This window comes from Phodopus roborovskii, unplaced genomic scaffold (assembly GCF_943737965.1).
Source record: "Phodopus roborovskii unplaced genomic scaffold, PHOROB, whole genome shotgun sequence".
In the NCBI taxonomy this organism is placed as follows: domain Eukaryota; kingdom Metazoa; phylum Chordata; class Mammalia; order Rodentia; family Cricetidae; genus Phodopus; species Phodopus roborovskii.
This window is the reverse complement of record NW_026126418.1, coordinates 13,720,751-13,742,230: the sequence shown is the minus strand read 5'-3', so window position 1 is coordinate 13,742,230 and position 21,480 is coordinate 13,720,751. Positions and strand designations below refer to the sequence as shown.

Genomic DNA, 21,480 nt, shown 5'->3' with positions numbered 1-21,480 from the left:
TTGCAGACAAAAAGATAGCATGAAGAAGGGGAAGAGTCTCAGGAGTTGAGAAGAGAAAGAGAGGAAGTAGGAGGTAAACTTTCTGAGAAAAGGTACTGAGCCATGTGGCAGAGCATAGATAAGAAATATGAGTTAATGTAAAATGTAAGAGTTAGCTAGCAACAAGCCTGAGCTATTGGCTACTTGTTAATAATTAATAATAAGTCTCAGAGTGGCTATTTGAGAACTGGCTGGCAGAACAGAAGAGCCTGCCTACATATGGCACCCACTGTTGGGCCACATAAAACCGAGAAAGCTCTTAAAAAGGCTCCAAACACAAAAATGGAGCCAAACTCCGCTTCTTGATAATGGCCTTTTCTCGGATAGGCCTGATGCTAGTGGCAAACAGAGGCATGGGTCCTTTAAGAGGTGACTTCCTGGCTCAGGCAGCATGGCTCTTTTAAGAGGCCCTGCTACTTATGAGCAGCAGGTTGTGCTACTCAGTGGCAGCATGGATCCAACAACTTCCCAGAGCTAGGGTGATAAGCATGGTTCCCGCTGGTACCTCCACCATGAAGCTAGGCTCTCAGGGAACCAAGGTGGGAGGAGTCAGATTCCAATGCCATGCACCAATGAATGCACTAAGCTGAGCTGTGCTTGCAACTAACATAGCAGTTTAAAACTTGTCTTATGCTATCAAAGAACAATACAGATGTTCAGTAAAGATAGATCCAGTTGAAGAAAATTCTAAATGTGTATTTAAAATTATGCATAGGAGAGAAAAAAGAAAAGGTATATAGTCATATATTAAAATCAGTTTAAAAAAATAAAGTCCTTTAAAAAGGAGTAAAGTAAAAGAAATTAAAAATAATAATAAGCCACATAAAGATGGGGAATACACAGAGTCTGGGTCCTGCATGTTATTGTGTTATCTTTAGATTTTCTGATTGCTAATGACTGTTGTTAAAATACATTGTTTTATGAAAACTTCAGGGTTAAACCAACCTAAAGTTATGTTACTTTGGGGAAGAGCTATTGGATTCATTCCAGGTTGATATGAATCAAGTTTGACTGGGGAAGACCCCCTGAAAATCTTGGCTACAAACAAAGCAATAAACCTAGAAAAACTCTAAACACATAATGTATATTTTACCTCCTCAAAGATGAAACAAAAAAATCATTTTTGGCTAACTTGTGTACTATATATAGCTATACTTGTATAGGTATGTATATTACCTTTAAAAGTTTATACATTTTCAGAACAAAGGGACCAGACACCAATAAAAAATGATGGCCCAGGTAACCCAACATTTCAAAATGCCTCTGTGACAGCATCCTCAGAATCTTACTTCAGGGCTGATGGCTGAGATGGTCCAAGACTTAACAATTATTCTGATTTTTCTCAAGGTTCCCCCAAAGATACCAGAGTCCATAAACAACATGAAGCAGTCTAGAAAACAATGCCCACATTCCCCAAAAGATAGATTATGGACATTCACCATCATTTAATGGGGGTTGGTTACAAGTTGTTATTGGTTATAGTCAGGAAAAAAATAGACAAAAAGAATTAAATTCCCTATATAAAAGAAAAAAAGACGGACATGATAGAAAAATGATAAGATAAAAGGGTAGATTATCAAATCTACTTTAATCCAAAAAACTACTATTTATCTCAAAATATTTTACATTGGTATGAATTTTGGTTTATTGATACAAATTTAAGGTTAATTTTGTTATGCAATTTGTTTGGAGTATTGTGCTTATGCAGCTCATTTTAAAATGTAATGTATAACTAAAAAATAAAAGTTAGTAGTTAGCCATCTATAATAATCAAACTTGTAGTCACATTAGGTATGTTTTCAAGGTTAAACAGATATATTTATATAGATAGACAGATGTTCTTCAAACACTTCAAAGACCTACAAAATATGGCATTTTATGTTTAATAACCTAAGGCTTTTCATGACAGTGAGAGACATGTCTGTTCCTGACAGCACCAATTTACTTCAAAAACATGGGATTAAATCCAATATAAATCTCAAATTCTATTATCCAAGCTCATTCAAATGATATAAAAGCCCAGACACACATTGAGGAAAAACATGCTCAAACAGTGACTCACAGATCACTTTCAGTCCAATTTGAATTAAACCAACCAAGAAAAAGCAAGCAGTCTAGGCATCACAGAACTTCCATATGGAGTTTGTTTTTATTGTGACAAAGTTAGCCACGTGGGCAAAGAAAATGCTCTTGCCTCAATTGCTGACAGTATACTGTCCAAACTGGACCAGCAGAATGCAAAAAAAAAGGTAGCTCCCAAACTTTGTCAAGACAATGTAGAACAGTCCTTCAAAATTCTGTGCGTCTCAAAAATGTCTGCCAAACATACTAGGCCTATAGGCCAAAGGATGCCCCAATGTTGCAGAAGAACTTGGGTGACTATCTAGGCAGCCAGATATCCCTGTTGTTGGGTAACATTATACTCTTCTAGGGTCTTTGATGGAGTTGAAGACTAAATAATTAGACTTAAAAGTTTTTCTTAGTTATAATAAAAAGGTAAATTGGGTATAAAACTTTAGACTCACAAATATAAAATAATAGAATCTTTTCTCTAAATTTTCCAAATACAAATGGACTGTATATTGTAACTGTAATTCTTACCTGATAAACTGTTTTTGCTGCATATAATCAAAGCTAAAAACCTTCCTTTTTTATTTAGACAATAATAAAGAAATGTGGACTATTCCTTTACACTGTGTGAATATATATCACTGTGATTGGTTTAATAAAGAAGCTAACTGGCCAATAGCTGGACAAGTAGAGATTAGGCAGGACTTGCAGACAAAAAGAGAGCATGAAGAAAGGGAGAAGTCTCAGGAGTCAAGAGGAGATGGAGAGGAAGCAGGAGATAAACTTGCTGTACTGAGAAGGTACTGAGCCATGGTGGCAGATCATAGATAAGAAATACAGGTTAACTTAAAATGTAAGAGTCAGCAAGTAACAAGCCTGAGCTATTGGCAGTGCATTTATAATTAATAATACATCTCAGTGTGATTATTTGGGAACTGGTTGGTAAGACAGAAAAGTCTGCCTAGACACAACCAAACAGACATGAACATGATTACACAACACACACATATGTGCACAACACATACAAACACAGATGAAGAGTCTACAGAAAAACAGGGAGAGCAAAACCTGTTCCAAACACTGAAGGGAATGTCCTTCAAGAGAAGACTTGCAAAGGAGACAGAAGCCAGACATCAGGCAGCTGTGACAAATTTAGAGAAGTATGGCTTTATCTGGCAATTACTGGATGGGCAAGACCAGGCTGGACAGTAGGGAGACTAGAGTCAGAAACACAAAACAGGACATCACCTAGCATGCCACTAGCAAACCAAAGGATATGGCAGTGGGCTGATACAGACAGATCCAAAGGAAAAGGGAGCAGACAGATTCAAGGAACACTTCCGACATGACAGACTTGTGTAATTGCTGTAGGGCAGAGCAGGGCTGGGGGGAGGGGAGTAGGCATGATGCCACAGGTTTCTAGTTTGTTTGTGAACTTAGTAGACAGCCTGGGAGCTTCCTATGATAATGAAAGCTATAAGAAAAGCAAGATGGGTGAGGTAGGACAGCATACTCCAGGGTACCCCACGCTAAGCCTTGCCAGCACCCACACTCTGCCAGCACACTGCCTGGGCTGAACCACCTTACCCTGGTGCTTTCTCTGGGAGAGCCACCTCAGTTGACAGTGGGCTGAAGACAGGAATGCTGACATCATAGCCCTGCCGGTAAGTCCAGGTAGAAAAGCCGCCACCTGCCAACAGCGCCCTGCAAAGAAGAGACTTGGGTAAATATTGAGAAAAATGTCTTCGTGATAAATACCATGAGAAGGGATGGCAACAACTGAATCTTAATAAACACAACAGATAATATGAGAGACCCTGTGCTTGAGAAACACCCAGGCACCAGCTGCTTCCCATCAAATAACAACAGCCTACTTGCACTGCCTGAAGTCTTTCTTTATAAAAATGTTTACTACATTTTTATTATTTGGTTTGTATGTATAGAAGCGTGTGAGTGTGTTGTGTGTGTGTGTGTGTGTGTGTGTGTGTGTGTACATGTTTGCACGTGTACTACAGTACATGTGTAGAGGTTAGAGGACAAGTTGTGAGAGTTTCTGCTCTCCACTCCTCACATAGGTTCTAGGATAGAACTCAGGTCCCTTACCCACTGAGCTACCTTGTCAGCCCCTGCGCTACCTCCTTCAGATCCCACTCACCTCCCTGGAAAGCCATACTTCGTCCTTTTTTTAAATTTTTATTTTACTATTTTTTTTGTGTATGAGTATTATACCTACATGTGTGCCTGCAGAGGCAGATGAGAGCATGGGATCCCCTGGGATTAGAGTTTATAGATAGTTGTGAGCATCCATATGGGTACTGGGAATCAAACCCAGATCCTCTGGAAGAGAAGTCAATACTCTTAACCACTGAGCCAGCTCTCCAGCCTCCATACTTTGTTCTCAACACACCCACAAAAAACAGGAGTAATAGCAGGTCTATAGGAAGACTAGGTAGTCATTTCTCACCCTCTCCTGAAATCTCACAAGACTATAGACAAGGAAAACAGTGGTGGCCAGCAGTTATCACATCTCACACTCCATCAGCTCAGATTCTCCAGTCCATAGACCAAGAAACTCTCTCTCTGCCATCCCATGCCTATGTAACTCACACAGCCTCCACCACCTGCCACTGTCCCTCCCAGCCTGGGTCTTATTAACCCAATCCCTAACTGGGAAAGAGACAGTGGGTTGCACCTTAGAGCCTCTCTTGGAGTCTGTGGGCACTAGCATGCCTTTTCCCTAATTAGAAAACACCAACCACATTGTTTTAACTGGATCCAGTAAGTGCCATGATGACACTTTATCAGACAAAGGAAGAAAGTGTGGGTCACACCCCCTTCAGCTGTTCTTCTGTCCTAGGGCCCCAATCCATCGGAAGCACTTTCTGGGGTGATTTTGCTATTTGCACACAGTCAGAGATTATGTCTGAACTGAGAAACTATTTTTTCTTTTCAATATTGATTGCTACCAATCCCCTCCACACCCTGATGACAACTTACATTCTCTTCTAATGTGGCCAGTCTAAGTTCAGAGATGTTCAAACCACCCCTGAAAATCCCACTCTGTTTGCTTAAGCACTCTGAAACAAAGCCCTAGCAAGTGGGGTAACAAGCAGGCTTGAAACCTTTCCAGCCTCCTGTCTTCTTCCAAGATGTAATGATTATTCCCAGTACCAACACACGCTCTGATGCTCTCCTGATTAGCATGCAACACTGAATCCATCCAACATGAACTTGGGCGGGTTCCATGGCTATGATGGCAAGCAGACCCTGCAGAGCCCAGGGCCACTATGTAGAGAAGCAGACATGGGTGCTATAGATAGGCACCAGGCAGCACAGGTAAGCCAACATTGTAGGTGAATAGGCTGTTACTGACCACCTACAGGAAGGGGAGGGGGTGGAGCAAGCTTTCTTTCTCACACCAACCTTCACTGCTACTCTATTATTCTGTCCTTGTGGTCCCAAATGATGGGGGATATCCTTCTCTCTCTCTCTCTCTCTCTCTCTCTCTCTCTCTCTCTCTCTCTCTCTCTCTTTCTGTGTGTGTGTGTGTGTGTGTGTGTGTGTGTGTGTTTCTCTTATTGGTTGATGACTAAAATACTGATTAGCCAATAGCCAGGCAGAAAGTATAGGCTACAAAAGGAAGGAGAGAAACTCCAGCAACACCCAAACATGTTACTATATTGCAGAGGTGTGGGGTAGGTATATAGATACAGCAGAGACATGTGTCTGAAGCAGGCCTGTGTCATGTGTACACATGTACACACACACACACAGGTCATCTCTGGTTGTGATCTCAAAAAGAACCTTGATGGCAGGACGTCAAACTGTTCTCAGGACAGGCCTGTACTGAGGATCCTCCCCCTGTAAGCCCCAGCCTCTTCAGTCAGCTTCCCACGGCATTGCAATGGCAAGAGTGCCAGCTGCCTCACTTCACAGTACACATGGTTCACATTGACTGCAGAGCAATTTCTAAGCAGGACATTCTGTTTTCCCATCACAGATCCCCAAACTGGAGCTCAGTTCCACAAGAGATGGAATCGAACACTTGTGGCCAGGAAATCTGAGTTGGTGACCCTGCCCATGGCAGGTCAATGGGTCAATAGGGAAGGTCTCCAGTACAAAGCTAACCAGAGCTTACGGACTCTAGGGCCTCCTCTGTCGCCAGTGCTGATCCTTGCTCCCACCACCCTCCTGATTCCCACCCATACAAGCTGCTCACAGGCCTCCCTCTACTGCTGAGCACTCACAGCCAAACACAGCACCTAGCAGTTTATCAGTTTATTTAAAGAAGTATTGAGCAAGCTGTGGCATGGCACATGCCTTTAATCCCAGCACCAGGGAGGCAGAGACTGGCAGATCTTTGTGAGTTCAAGGCCAGCCTGGTCTCCTTAATTGAGACTCTGTCTCAAAAACAACCAAACAAGCAAAACAACAATTAAAAAGAAATATTGTTGAACAGAGCACAGTGGTACATACCCGTACTCTTAGCTCAGAAACTTGAGGTTGCAGATTGTGAGTGTGAGCCTGTCTCAAAAACACCACCAAAAAAAAAAATACTATATGGCTGGAGGGATGGCTCTGCAGTTAGGAGTGCTTACTGTTCTTACAGTAGACCAGGGTTTGGGTCTCAGCATCCACAATTGTCAGTAACTCCAGTTCCAGGGGAATCCCATGCCCTCTGGCCTCAAAGGGAACCTACTCACATGAGGTACACACAAACTCATGCAGGCACACACATACACTTAAGTAAAAATAAATCTTTTTCTAAGTACTGTTAATATTTTAGGTATGATAGTAGTATTATAGTTAATGCAGAGATCCACACAGGAATGTTTGCACATGTAATGATATGATGTCTGGGATTTGCTTCTAGATAATTGGGGGAGGAATGCATTCAGAACAGATGGACCAAGACTGGCCAGGAGGTGATGAAGATGGAGGCTGACCTGGGGATATAGAGTTCTCTGTGCTATACCCCTCTTTCCTTGTATAGCATCAAAATTACCCTAACAAATTCAAATAAATGAATATATACACCCACATCACAGCAGAAATATGTACAAGGCATGTTCAAAGAAAGGTTAATGGAAATCCAAGGTAATCATATTCCAAAACATACCTGAGAAAATTAACATTGGTTAAGCATTAAAGAGGTCTAATATGCTCCCACTAAAGTTAAACTGTGTGTGTGTGTGTGTGTGTGTGTGTGTGTGTGTGTGTGTGTGTGTGTGAACTCATAGAGGGAAGGACTAGAAAAACATTGTCAATTTGGCACAATGTAAAATCACCTGGAAAGGACTTTTAGCAAGGAATTTTCTACATTAGGCTGGCGTGTGGACATGTCTGGGGGAGGGCGTTATCTTAATTACACTATCTTATGTGGGAAGACAAGGCCATCAAGTAGGTGCCACTGTTATTCCCTGGGTGTGGGTGTAGACCGAACAGAGCAGAGCAAGCAAGCAGAGTAAGCATGGACCATTCTCTTTCTGCTTTCACTGGGGATGTGACTGACTGCTTCACATTCCTCTTGATGCCCTTGCAATGACGGACCAAAGCCAAATTAACCCGAAATCACAGCTCCCCAAAGCCACAGAAACAGGAAACAAAACTGAGACTCTATTCCAACAGTGAGGGTCTCTCTCTGTGTGTGTGTCTCTGTCTCTATCTCTCTTTCTCTCCCTCCCCCTCTCTCTGGAATGAAAATTGAAAGGAGCATGCTGTTTAGTTTGATTCCTTACACATTTGCATGTGGTTCAACTCATGTGAAGTGCCTCTGTGTTACATGTACAGTTCCTAAAAGTTCTAAGGGAAACAGGAAACAAGCAGCATAAAAGATACATTTAATGTTTGGAATACAGCTCAGTGGTAGAGTACTTGCTGAGTTAGCGTGCTGAAGGCCCTGGATTCTAATTCAGTTCAGATCCTTGCATTTCTTTAGTCAAAATACCATAATAAGCACACAGGCAGAGTGGCACACACCTTTAATCCCAGGACTCAGGAGGCAGAGGCAGGTGGATCTCTTATGAGTCAAAGCCAGCCTAGTCTATAGAACAATGTCCAGGACAGCCAGGGTAGCACAGAGAAATCCTGTCTCAAAAAACAAAACAAAATATTATATAAACAAGCACATCCTTGAGTTTAGACCTTAAGGATCTAATCTAGCCCTGCCTTCTAATTCCAGAACACACATGCAGCTCCAGCTGAAGCTATTCTACACTTCTCCAAACACAAGCAAGGACAGAGGATAAAGACCTAAAAACAAGCCAATGACTCCTCCCACACAGGCATCAGAGTGAAATGCACTGCAGTCAAAACAGAGGCCAACTACATGCTGATGAAAACAATTTCACCTTCTGGTCCTAACGCCTAGGCATCAACTACTAAAACACCAATATTCTTCTGTCCACTGGGCACCTTCCCACATTTAACACTTGATTAAAATTAAAAATCAGTCTCACACACACAGTATATAACAAGATGCCAGCAAAGTGAAGTGTCTCATTGGGCTTGGTGGCACATGTCTTTGATCCCAGCACTCAGGAGACAGGCAGGCAGTGCATCTCTATGAATTCAAAGCCAACTTGGTTCCAGGCCAGCTTGGTCTACATAGTGAGACTATGAAAATTTTTTTAAGTGAAATGTCCCAAACAGAACAACAGAAATGAGCCTTCTGAAAGCACACCCAAACAGGAAAGGTAGACACTACACCCCAACAGCTCCTTCCCTCCCTTAGAACATAAGCAACTATTTGGGCATCAGTGAGGATCCTGGACCCAAATACATATAGCCTGTTTCATTTTAATGGCAGCAATCATTCTCTTAATGTTTATGTGATGTTAGTCTTCTCAGTTCTACAACCTTGGAATTTGATTATCCTTCCTTTGCCGTATTCCTTACAAATTTCCACTTTTGTGGCAGCTTAGCCAGGAGGCCAGTCAGGGATTTCCCGGGGGAAAGTGCTTGTGCAGGCTTGTATGACACATGCCCTCTGCTGTCCACAGGGCTCTCTATCCCTGTGTGCCACACTGTCCTCTGCTGTCCACAGGGCTCTCTATCCCCACGTGGACACACTACCCTCTGCTGTCCACAGGGCTCTCTATCCCTGTGTGCCACACTGTCCTCTGCTGTCCACAGGGCTCTCTATCCCTGTGTGCCACACTGTCCTCTGCTGTCCACAGGGCTCTCTATGTCTGTGTGGACACACTACCCTCTGCTGTCCACAGAGCTCTCTATCCCCACGTGGACACACTACCCTCTGCTGTCCACAGGGCTCTCTATCCCTGTGTGCCACACTGTCCTCTGCTGTCCACAGGGCTCTCTATCCCTGTGTGGACACACTACCCTCTGCTGTCCACAGGGCTCTCTATGTCTGTGTGGACACACTACCCTCTGCTGTCCACAGAGCTCTCTATCCCCACGTGGACACACTACCCTCTGCTGTCCACAGGGCTCTCTATGTCTGTGTGGACACACTACCCTCTGCTGTCCACAGAGCTCTCTATCCCCACATGGACACACTACCCTCTGCTGTCCACAGGGCTCTCTATGTCTGTGTGGACACTGTCATCTGCTGTGCATAGGGCTCTCTATGTCTGTGTGGATTCACTGCCCTCTGCTGTTCACAGGGCTCTCTACATTATTATGTGTTTTCTAGTGATCATCCTATTGCCTACAGAAACTCAAAACTGACTTGAGATACCCACTTGAAGCACAGAAGATTCAGATCAGCCATCTGGACAGACATATGACACAGTGTAACCTTAGCCTCTGAGAAAATAGCTGGTCTCAAGATGAGACCTCTTTCAGTAACACTGATCCAAGTTCGGCATCATCTAACAAGACTGAAATAAATGAATATGCCCACACACTCTTGTAACCCTCCTGTAACCTAAACACTGCCCTGAGCTGGAGCTGAACTTTCTGTTTTCCTCAAAGCTGTGAACCAAACACTAACAGAAGTGACAAACTCAGCACCTCATTCTGGAACTTTCCAGGAGCCTTGGGCTAATGTGAGTAAACTGATGCATGAAAGGGCAGGGAAATATAATGTGATCTCAAAGTCAGGGGCAAGACCACAAGCCACCTCTCCCCGCTTCTGCCTGTTTGGTAAGCTTTACCAGAAAGGAGGAAACACAGGAGAGGTTAAGTAGGGATGAAAGGGGAAATGGGAAGAAAATGGGGAGAAGAGGGAAGAAACTGGCTGATCAAAACACAGGCAATAATGCCCTGAGCACTTGGCTTCAGGTAAGTTTACACATCCACCCCTCTCCTCTCAGATGCTACAGAACCACTTTTGGCAAATGAGTCCCAATTAAAAAGGCATGGATGGACATATTATCCTGAACCTAACTGGCTTGGGAACTGGATGCTACACTTGCCCAGCCTAGTCCCAAGACTCCAGCTCCAACTGTTTCCACAGGTTTAAACGCTTCTGGATTTCTGACTGACTTAAGGGAAATGCCTGAGAGGATTTTCTAGCTTAATTAAAAAAAAAAAAATCTGACCATAAAATATATTCTACAAGGTTCAGGAACCTAATTCCTTTTTTTTTTTTTTTCCATTTAGATATCATCTATCTATCTATCTATCTATCTATCTACCTATCATGAGACAAGGTTTCTCTGCATAGCTCTGGCTGTCCTGGAACTTGCTGTACAGACCAGGTTGGTCTCAAACTCATATTTATGTATTTATTTGTTTATTGTAAGACAGGGTTTCTCTGTGTAGGCCTGGCTGTTCTGGAGCTTGCTTTATAAACTCAAAGATCTCCTGTCTCTGCCTCCCAAGTGCTGGGGTTAAAGGTGTATGCCAACACACCCGTCTAGGAACCTAATTTCATAGGAATAAATGATTCCTATTTAACTTACCTAATCCTCAGAAATCCATCGTGAGATAACCACCCAAGTGCTCACCTGTCTCTGGGGACATCCAGGGCAGTGTTGTAATCGGGGGGACCTCCAGGCAACATGTTGAACAGCAGGTGATTCATTCCTCGATCCCACCTATTGAGAAAGTAAACAATTAAGAGAATCCACACTTCAATCATGAAGAAATGAGTGTAGGATGACACTGGATCACATTTGCAAGCAGCCCAACCTGCAACAGTGCCACCTGCTGGGACACATGTATAAGTAGCCATAACAGCAAGGCTTTGCAGGCGCAAAGAAACATCCAAAATGCCAAAGGGACAACAGGTAAAATAAAAACTGGAAAGATGTGTACTTCCAGCTCATCTGCTACAAAACCATTTGTAATAATTTAAACATAAAAAAAACAAGAACCGAAACACACCTAAATTCTTAAGAAGCAAATGAGTGGTTAAGAGTACTGGCTGCTTACTCTTCCAGAGAACCCAGGAATCCTAGCACCCACATGATGGCTCACAACCATCTGTAACTCCAGTTCCAATGATGCCCTCTTCTGGCCTATGAGGTCGCCAGGCGTACACATGGTTCACAGACATACATGCAGCCAGAATGACCACACACATTTAAATAAATAAAAATCTAAAGGAAACAATAGTAAATAAGTTATAGGCAGCTAATTAAATATATTACAGAACATCCATAAAATGGAATGGTACACAACCTTCAAAATTATATTAAAAAGAACATGATGGGGCAGGGAGATAACCCAGTCAGTAAAGTGCTTGCTATACAAGCATGAGGAGCTGAGTTCAGTTCCCAGCACCTATATAAAAGTCAGTGCAGTGCAGCATGTCTGCAATCCCACTGCTGGGGAGGCAGAGATGGGAGAATCTCCAGGCTCACTGACCAAATGGGCAGGCTCCAGATTTAGTGAGAAACCTGTCTCAAAAAAATAAGGTGGAGCTCTTAGGCATATACCCAAAAGATGCACACTTCATACACCAAAGACATCTGTTCAACTATGTTCATAGCAGCATTATTTGCAATAGCCAAAACCTAGAAGCAACCTAGATACCCCTCAACTGGAAAGTGGATGGAGAAAATGTGGTACATTTACACAATAGAGTACTACTCAGCGGGAAAAAAAAAAAAACAATGGAATCTTCAAATTTGAAGGCAAATGGATGGAACTGGAAGAAACCATCCTGAATGAGATAACTCAGTCACAAAAAGCAAACATGGTATGTACTCACTTATATATAGATTCTAAATATAGAGCAAAGGATTACCAGCCTGCAATCCACACCACTAGAGAAGCTAGGAAAACAAAGAGGACCCTAAGAGAGACATACATGGTCCCCCAGAGAAGGGGAAAGGGACAAGATCTCCTGAGCAAATTGGGAGCATGGGAGGAGGGGAGAGAGAGTCAGGAGAAAGAGAAGGGAAGAAAAGAAGGGGAGAGGAGGACATGAGGGAGCAGGAAGATTGATTTGGGGGAAGAATAGAGAAGAGCAAGAAAAGAGACACCATAATAGAGGGAGCCACTATAGGTTTAACTAGAAGCCTGCCACTAGGGAAATGTCCAGAGACCTACAAGAATGACCCCAACTAACAATCTATGCAATAGTGAAGAGTCTATCTTAAATGCTCTTCCCTGATAAGAGATTGATGACTACCTTATATGCCATCCTAGAGCCTTCATCCAGTAGCTGATGGAAGCAGACACCCACAGCTGAACACTCAACTGAACTCCTGGAATCCAGTTGCAGAGTGGGAGCAGTGATGAGCAAAGGGGTCAAGACCAGGCTGGAGAAACCCATGGAATCAGCTGACCTGAACAAGGGGGAGCTCATAGACCCCAGAATGATAGCTGGGAAACCAGCATAGGACTGACCCAGATCCCCTGGACGTGGGTGTCAGTTAGGAAGTCTGGGCAATCTATGATGCTTCTGGTAATGAATCAGTATTTATCCCTAGTATAGGAATGGACTTTGGGAACACATTCCACATACAGGGATATTCTCTCAGCCTAGACACACAGGGGAGGGCCTAGGCCCTGCTCCAAATGATATGACAGACTTTGAAGATCCCCCATGGAAGACCTCACCCTCCCTGGGGAGCAGAAAAGGGAGGTGCAGAAGTGGAGGGGAGGGAGAGGATTGACATATAAAACAAGCTTGCTTCAAATTTAAATTTTAAAAAAAGGGGTGAAAAAAACAAGTTGGAGGGTAATAAAGACACCCAACACCACTCTCTAGCCTTTGCATAGACATTGTGTATGTGTCTGTGTGTGTGCTGTGCATGTGTTTGTGCGTGCGCACGTGCACACACACACACCATTAAATAATTTGGAAAGATATTCACAATGCATTATAAGAAATGAAGCTTCTTTGGAGTATGATCACATGATGTTATTTCTGACCCCAAAAAATGCTTATAACCGTACACATGTAGCAATTTCAGACCAAAAAAACTGAATAAACCCATTAAAACAGTGATAGTGGTTACCACTTAGAGGCAGAGTATGGAATAATCTTACAATCCTTTGCTAGCTGCCTTTGGAGGCTTTTCACAGTAAACAGAATGATCTGAGTCCCTGGGGTAGGAGGCTGTGCATTTTAATCTACAAGGAGAAGTACAGGAGGAGAGCCTCCCTTGGTTCTAAAGATCACAAAGACATAGGCCACCAAAGCAGCAGCAGATCAACAGCCCTAAGACTGGAGTTCATAGCACAGCCTCCTGCTACACATCAGTCACTCACACACTTGTGACCTGAAGCATCTGGGGACAAGTCAAGGGGTGACATGCCTCTGCCTCTCCCCTTCCCTTAGATTGTGCCTTAGGCTCTGGTGGCTATACGTCAGGTACCTGGAAAGCTGGGCCAGGGCCTGTGCCGTCTCCTTGATGCGAAGGGGGCTCTGGTTCAACACGTCGATGGAGGGGACAAAGAGACAGGCCCGGCTGATGTCATCTGTGTAGTAGTCACTGTCTGAGATAGCCGCTAACAGTTCGTTGTACTCCCGGGAGATGGTGCTGCTCACTGGGACACCTGCATCATCCACGTACTTTTTCAAGGGATAGATGTACACCTTGATTTTGTTCTTTGGGTTGAAACCACAGCGGTAGACATCAAAACATGTGTGCATTCTACAACTGAGATCCCCCCTCTCTGGGATGGGGCTAGCAGCTGGCAGCCTGACCACTGGCACTTCCCGAATGCTGCGTTTCTCCACACCCCCTTCACCGGAAGACTCAATGGAGTGGGGCCAGAATTGAAACACGCCTGTGGCAATAAGACCCAGAAGGACAATGGAGAAGAGGGTGACATAGTAGAACCGGTGTTTGGTCTTCATTCTTGGGATGAGGGCGGGACCCCGAATATTGTACTTGACTGACGCGCACATAATGACACAGATAGCCTCTTCCTCACACACCTGGTCACCAAAGACAAAAATGGGGAAAAAAGCAAATGTTTAAGATGACAAGCAATACACTGAAAAGATTGGATTGTTCAACTTTTAATATGTTTATTTAATTTCTCTCTCTCTTTTTCTAAAACAAGGTCTCACAGCTCAGGCTGGCCCTGAACTTGCTATGTAGTCAATGATGGGCTTAAACTTCTGATCCTCCTGCCTCCCATGTCCCAAAGACTATGATTATGAGCACAGGGCACCACACCTAGCTCTAATATACTTACCTGTTTCCCTTACGTGGTATATCAAAATGACTAGGATATTTGATACTGCTAATATATGCAAATATGTATTTTTATATATTGAAAATTTATTTCATATTTAATACTATATAAATATATTTCAATATACATTATAAAAGTATAGCTATGCCCTATTTATATTCATCTTTTAAATTTATCCATTTTCTACATAAGTATTTTGCCTATATAAATATATATATGTCTGTGCACCATGTGTGTGCCTGGTGCCCATGGAGTCCAGGAAAGGGCATTGGATCCCCTGGGACTGGAGTTACAGACAGTTGTGAACTCCCATGTACATGCTGCAAATGTAACATGGGTCCCCTGGAGGAGCAACCAGTGCTTTTAACTGCTTAGCCATCCCTCAGCCCCAACCCTATGTATATTCACTTAAGCATACGCTAGGAAATACCGGACTCTGGGAAGGAGGTGCTGACCAAAGAAAATAATCTAAAACAAAGTAACTACAAATATTTATTTTGAAACATTCACCTGACCTAAAATGATGATTTACCTGAACCAAAATGATGTTCTGTAGCTCTAGAATCAGTTTTCATTCATTCACTCACTAATAAACAACTGTTGAGTCTCTACCAGATACTGTGTCAGGAACAAGACTGAATACATGAGTCAAATAAAATATTAAATCTAAAAACCTCCTGACACAAAACACTTAGGAAATCTGGATGAAAAGACCAAATCTAAGGATAATAGGAATAGAAGAATCTCAGCTCAAAGACACAGAAAATATTTTCAACAAAATCATAAGAAAATTTTCCTAACCTAATGAAGGACAAGAAGCTTACAGCACACTAACTAGACTGCACCAGAAAAGAAAGTCCTCTCACCACATAATAATCAAAACACAGAAAGAACAAATAAAGAATGTTAAAAACTGCAAAGGAAAAAGATCAAGTAACATATATAAAGGTAGACCTATTAGAATTACACCTGATTTCTCAATGGAGACTCTAAAAGCCAGAAGGGCCTAGACAGATATCCTAGACTGTAAAAGATCACAGATGCCAGCCCAGAATACTATATCCAACAAAACTTTCACCATAGAGACATTCCAGGACAAAGCCAAATTTAAACAATCTATCTATAAATCCAGCCCTACAGAAGGTGGTAGAAGAAAAAACTCCAAACCAGGGAGATTAACTACACCCATGAAAACATGGGAAATAAATAATCTCACACCAGAAAAATCAAAAGAAAGGAACACACACACACACACACAGTGTCTGAGCTGGCTGCCCATCTACACTGCTCCTAGGACCATGACCTAGTCACAGCAGTGAGTGAAGACAGCCTGGCTGAGTCCCCTATGTCCTGTCCCCCAACCCTTCCCCTCCCCGCCTTGCCATCCACTATGGATACCATGTCTGTCTTGCTATCTGTGGCTAAGGATACCACCTAGCCACTGCCACTATAGAGCTCTACCTTTCTCAGGATCTTGGGAACTTAATTCCTTGTTACCATGAAAGTCAATCCCAGCCTGCAGGGGGCAGTGCTGAGCTTGCTTCTCAAAGGTGCCAGCTCCTCCCTGGACATTCCATATTACCAGAGTACCAGCTCCTCCCTGGACATTTCCATATTAGCAAAGTGAAAAGAGTGGACTCTCACAGAGACAGAGCAAGCGGTGTTATCTCTGGCCTCAAGTAATAGCCTATTTAAGCTATCTGCCTCCCTGAACTTCCAATGGCTTCTTCAACACTCTGCCACGGCACTCCTGATATCTCACCTCATTTACTGTAGGCCAGAGTTTCTGGCTGTGGCTTCTACTAACATTCCGAGTCAGGTAACTCTCTCACTGGGAAGCTATTATACAAATCATAACTGCTTCAGCAGCACCCTCAGCCATACCTAATTGTAAACAAGAATATACCCAGACATTGCCAAATACCTCTGAGGACAATAAAATCACCCAGGATGGGAACCAATGGCTGAGGTCATGGCTGCATCCAGGCTTCAAGCCTGTCCTGCAGCACATTAGGACCAACTCCCGCTATCCCACTGAGTCATAACCCTGGGTCATGTGAGAATGCACCCATTTCCACACCCTAAATATCCAGTTTTATAGTCCACCACTCCACATACTTCCCCCCAACTGCTGCTGGTCCACACAGCCAGGTCCTGCAGCTGAATCTGAAGACTCTCCACTAGGGAAAGCTGCAATCAGAGAAGGCAGAGGCAGATCCTGAAGCACATAGGCCCTGGTGGGCAAGGCAGCTGCCCCGGGACAGCTCTGTACAGGCTAGGCTAGTCAAAGCAGCTTTCCTCTATCTCAGGTGGGTATGGTGGTGTCCATGTTTATTCCTCTACCTCAAAGGCCTGCTGCCAGCCCTGAAGATCTAGGAATCCTGAGAATCAAAGTTCTCAGAGTCCCCAGTTTCTCCATCCCAGCATTTCTTCCCACGGGTGACCTTGGCCAGATGCCTAGACAGTGTACTTCCTCTGAAGTTCCACCACAATGATGATTTAACTCTAGTGTAATCATCACATCTGCCCCCAGCTGCAGGACATACTGCCATGGAACCTTCCATGTTTCATGATTTGTCCTGAGTTGGCATCTGGCTGCCCAGAACCTAGCATTCTCTGTTAAGCAGGCTCTCGAGGAAGATGCCAAAAGGCAGCCACCCCATTATCCTTCCATCACTACAGGCCATACCCACTCAAGAGCTATAGCCACTATGCAAGGGCTGCCTCCCTCCTACCTGGCTCTCACCCCAAGCTGCCACAGTAGTAGTCCTCCAGCTGTTCCACTAGAGTACAGAAGTTACTGATGCCTTGCTTTATACTGCTGAAGAAGTCCTTGCTGCCATCCGAGAGTGGGCAAGGAGGTCTCAGGGCTGCTTGCTAGCGCCACTTCTGGATCCACTAACATGGTCTGTGCTCTGCCAAACTAAGAAAAACATGGGAATAAGTGGCTGGCAGGAGAAGACTCCAAAAAAACCAGAGAGAAGCCAGTAAAGGGAATGGTGACGATGGAGCTGGCTAAATCACTGACCTAGGCAAACAACTTAGTTCTAAGAGCCCTGAAGATTCATACAGAACCACCCAACTGACAGGAAGCTGAGGCACAACAACCCAAAGTCAGCACAGACAGAATACTCCTCCTGGCTTAAAGAAGTCTTCACAGACTAGTTGAATACCCAATGACTACACCAATTCTGAGAAATAAAGCCGAGGATGTGGCAAACACTTAGGGTAGAACAACCACCAAAAATAAAAAGAAACTGGGGGTTAATGGCAACAGCCCAGTGGCAGAGTGCTGGCTGAGCATGGCTAGGTCCCCACAAATATTGTAAAAATAATAATGACAAACAGCAGCCACATGGAGACTCACAGTTATATGTAACTTCAGGTCCCAGGAATCTGATGCCCTCTTCTGGCCTATGCAGGCACTACATGCACAGGGTACACATGCATGTATACAAGCAAGCAAAACACTCACATATAAAATAAAAATAAGTAATTAATGAATTAATCCAGGCTGGCTAGGAACTTATCATCCTGACATCACCTCCTAGGTACCAGGATTGCAGGCATGCACCCCTGCTCCAGTTCATAGGGCACTGGAGGTCCAATTCAGAGCCTCATGCATGCTGGGAACTCCACTAGCCAAGTTACATCCTCCACACAGCCCAGCCCTGATAAGCCTGTGCTGAATCCTGCATAAGCATCCATCTAGGCTAAGGCAGTTCATCCACCTAGGCCAGGCAGTTCTTCTGACTGCCCAGTTCCATACTACGACCTGGATCACAACTAGAATTTCAATTCAGACCCTGCAAACCCACCAAACTCCTCCCCTCCAAAAAAAAAAAAAAAAAAAAAAAAAATGCTGGAACCATCCAGCCAGCAGTGGAGCACTGAGTCACTGGGCATGACTGTGACACCCACCTACCATCAGGGTGAGACACTCGTTCCCGGAACTGCCTATTCCTAACACTGGCCAGAGCCTCCTTTTTTCTAAGCTACAGAATACAGTCAATCCACTCAGCCCAACTTCCCAAGAACGATTTTTTGTCCTCTTAGGCTTCTAGATGTCCTGCCTCCTGAACTCCCTTGGCCACTGCTACACTACACTTAGCCTAACTCTTCTGAAAACAAAGTGAGCAGACACAAACTCTCAATGCCCAACCTTGCCTGACAGGATAGTAATTAAAACCCAGTGTGGCTAACTACCTCTAAAAAACGGTTTCTACTATAAAGATACTGTTTGACTATGGCATCACATCACAGTGAATGCATTATGTATCTAACAGAGCACATCTGTTTGAAACACTTTACACATGTACATTTACTCAGTCTTACTTCATCTTCCTGACAGCACAGTTTGACAAACTTCTGAACCTCTTGTGGTGGAAAAAGGTCAACAGCAAGGCTAAGAACCTGCAGGGTTCCACAACAGAACCCCAAGGCTTGGGGCTCAGGGCCCAGCAGTCTGGTTCCTCAGATGACTAAACACCTGCATAGGCTAGTACAACTAGGAGGCTTAAGTCAGGGAAAGCGATTGAGATGAAAACCAACCGTGTGTTTTATTACGATGAATAGCCTTGAGCACACAAAGTTCAGTTCAAGGACTTAGAACATTTGATCGTTTTAAAAGAATCAAAATGGACACGTCCCAATCTGAAGACAACATCCACCGACAGGTAAGTGAAAGGGCGCATCTAGGCTAGCACTTCCAAATAAACGACACCAAGCCATTATTTGACTCTCAGAACTGAATACTGTTCCCACCATCGGGAACTCATATCCCAACTTTCCTGAGCTCCTTCCTGGCCCAAGCTTAGAGCCCACGGGTCCTGGGCCACCCTTCCCAACGCGTCCCTGGAAGCCACCGGCCCCAGGAGAGCCAAGGTGCAAGACCACCCAGGGAGGACTCGAATCCCAAAGCGCTCAGTGGGTGCCGGAAGCAGAGGTCCTGGCGAGGCGCACCTGCCGGGGGAGCGAACACAGATGGGGACTCGATGCAGCACTGCGGGGCTCCTGCAGCGCCCCGGCTCCCGGAGCCCAGCCCTGAGGCCCGCCCGGCCGGCCGGCACGCGCGCCGCGCTCACCTCGGAACCGGCCGCCTCCCGCTCGGCTCCGCGTTCCGTCACCGGCTCTTGCCGCGGGTCGCGAGCCACGGCCGCCCGTGTCGGGTCGCGTGGAGACGGGAGGCCGCCGCCAGCACCAGCTCCGCGGGAGGCAACGGGGAAAGCAGCGGAGGCCTCTAGCTACGGGCGGCTGACACGGTGCGCACTGCGCATGCGGAGAGGTCGTGCCACGCCTCCTGCTGGACAGGAGGAGTCAGCGCAGGCGAGCCTCCCAGCTCTGGCTCAAAAGGGACAGCCAAAGGCTGTTCCAGGGATAAAATTGTCAAAAAAACGCAAGCACCCACCAAAACAAGAGAATAACCCAACAGTTCGAGGCTACCCTGGGCTACGTAGTAAGATCACCCCCGACTGTGCAAAGCATTGTCATTCACACAGGGCAATTTGGAAGTACATCAAGGTGTAAAAACTGGATCCGCAATTCCAACCAATCTTCTATGTAGTTTACCCTACAGAAAGGCTCTCCACTTCTTGAAACATTCACCACACTGTTTCTAATAATAATAAGACACTGGGAAGCAGTGAAGTAATTAGGAAATAAATCAGCAAGGTAGTATCTCCAAGACAGGCTAATAAGAAAGCAGGGCCCCTAGCAAGGGGCCAGCACAATCACTTTTAGGTAAAAGGTGGTTGTGCAAAAACAGGAGAAAATGTAGAAGTAGATACTTGTGCCCAGGCATAAATATAATATTTTTTCTGGGAAAAAAAATCCAAGAAGAAGTTACAAAAAAATTGGAAGTAATTGTAGCAGCAGAAATGGAAGTTCTTTATGCCATGTAGCTGTTACAAGGCAGCAAGTCTAAAATAGTAAAAAGTGACTAATGTTACTCTGAAAAGTTAATGAAGCCACCTTAGCTGGGATTGCCTTTGCTGGTTGTATATATAGTTCTTGGTCTGGATGTGAATACATTTTGGGCCTGATTGTACTGTAGCGCCACCTAGTGGACATTGTTACTTATATCCACGGAGATTATTACATCTGGAGAACTACGAAGGCTTTCCTTGCCAGCAATGATTCCAAGATTTTGGGGTTAATATCATAGACCTAGGGAGACTGGAACACGAACAATCTAAGGACAGAACTTTCTTCCATATTCTTCTACCCCATATCTAACAGAATGTGGCCCTGTCCTCCAAATACACATAACACACACACACACACACACACACCACTGAACTCAGAATAAACACACCCATTTGAGAACTGGATGGGTGACAGCAGGGCCAATGGCCAATGTTACCACAACCAAATTCCTAGAGCACTGGCTTATATCTTTTTTAAAAAATAACTTTAAAGATTTTCTTTTTTATTATGTATGTATCTGTCTGTGAGAATGTGCATGAAGGTACATGCAAAGGCCAGAAGAGGGCATTGGATTCCTTGGAGTTATGGGTAGTTGTAAACTGCCTGATGGTGCTAGGAATTAAATTCATCTCTTCAACCCAAGGTTTTCCTTCTTAAAAACAGGTCAATGGTAGCTATTTGCACCCAGAGACTTTGTCTTCTTTCTCATCTGTTTCCTTTGGACTTATGTGCATTTTTAAACATGTTTTTAAAAAATGATTTATACATACAAGCAATTAAATGAGAATTTACTGTGTTGCACATTGTCTTATTTAGGATTACTGTTGTTGTGAAGAGACACCATGACCACAGCAAATCTTATAAAGATAACATTTAATTGGG

General features: G+C 44.1%; 1 protein-coding gene across 1 annotated transcript in view; it reads right to left on the bottom strand.

Moving 5' to 3' along the window:
* Positions 1-19,935, bottom strand: part of Ext2 (exostosin glycosyltransferase 2) — a 134,939-nt gene extending 115,004 nt beyond the window's left edge. The window contains exons 1-4 of the mRNA XM_051184124.1: positions 19,758-19,935; positions 13,845-14,410; positions 11,022-11,111; positions 3,697-3,813 (exon numbers count right to left, since the gene is read on the bottom strand). Of these exons, the coding sequence (XP_051040081.1) occupies positions 3,697-3,813; positions 11,022-11,111; positions 13,845-14,380 (743 nt within the window). The 5' untranslated portion in view covers positions 14,381-14,410; positions 19,758-19,935. The remainder of the gene's footprint in view (positions 1-3,696; positions 3,814-11,021; positions 11,112-13,844; positions 14,411-19,757) is intronic.
* Positions 19,936-21,480: the final 1,545 nt, after the last annotated feature.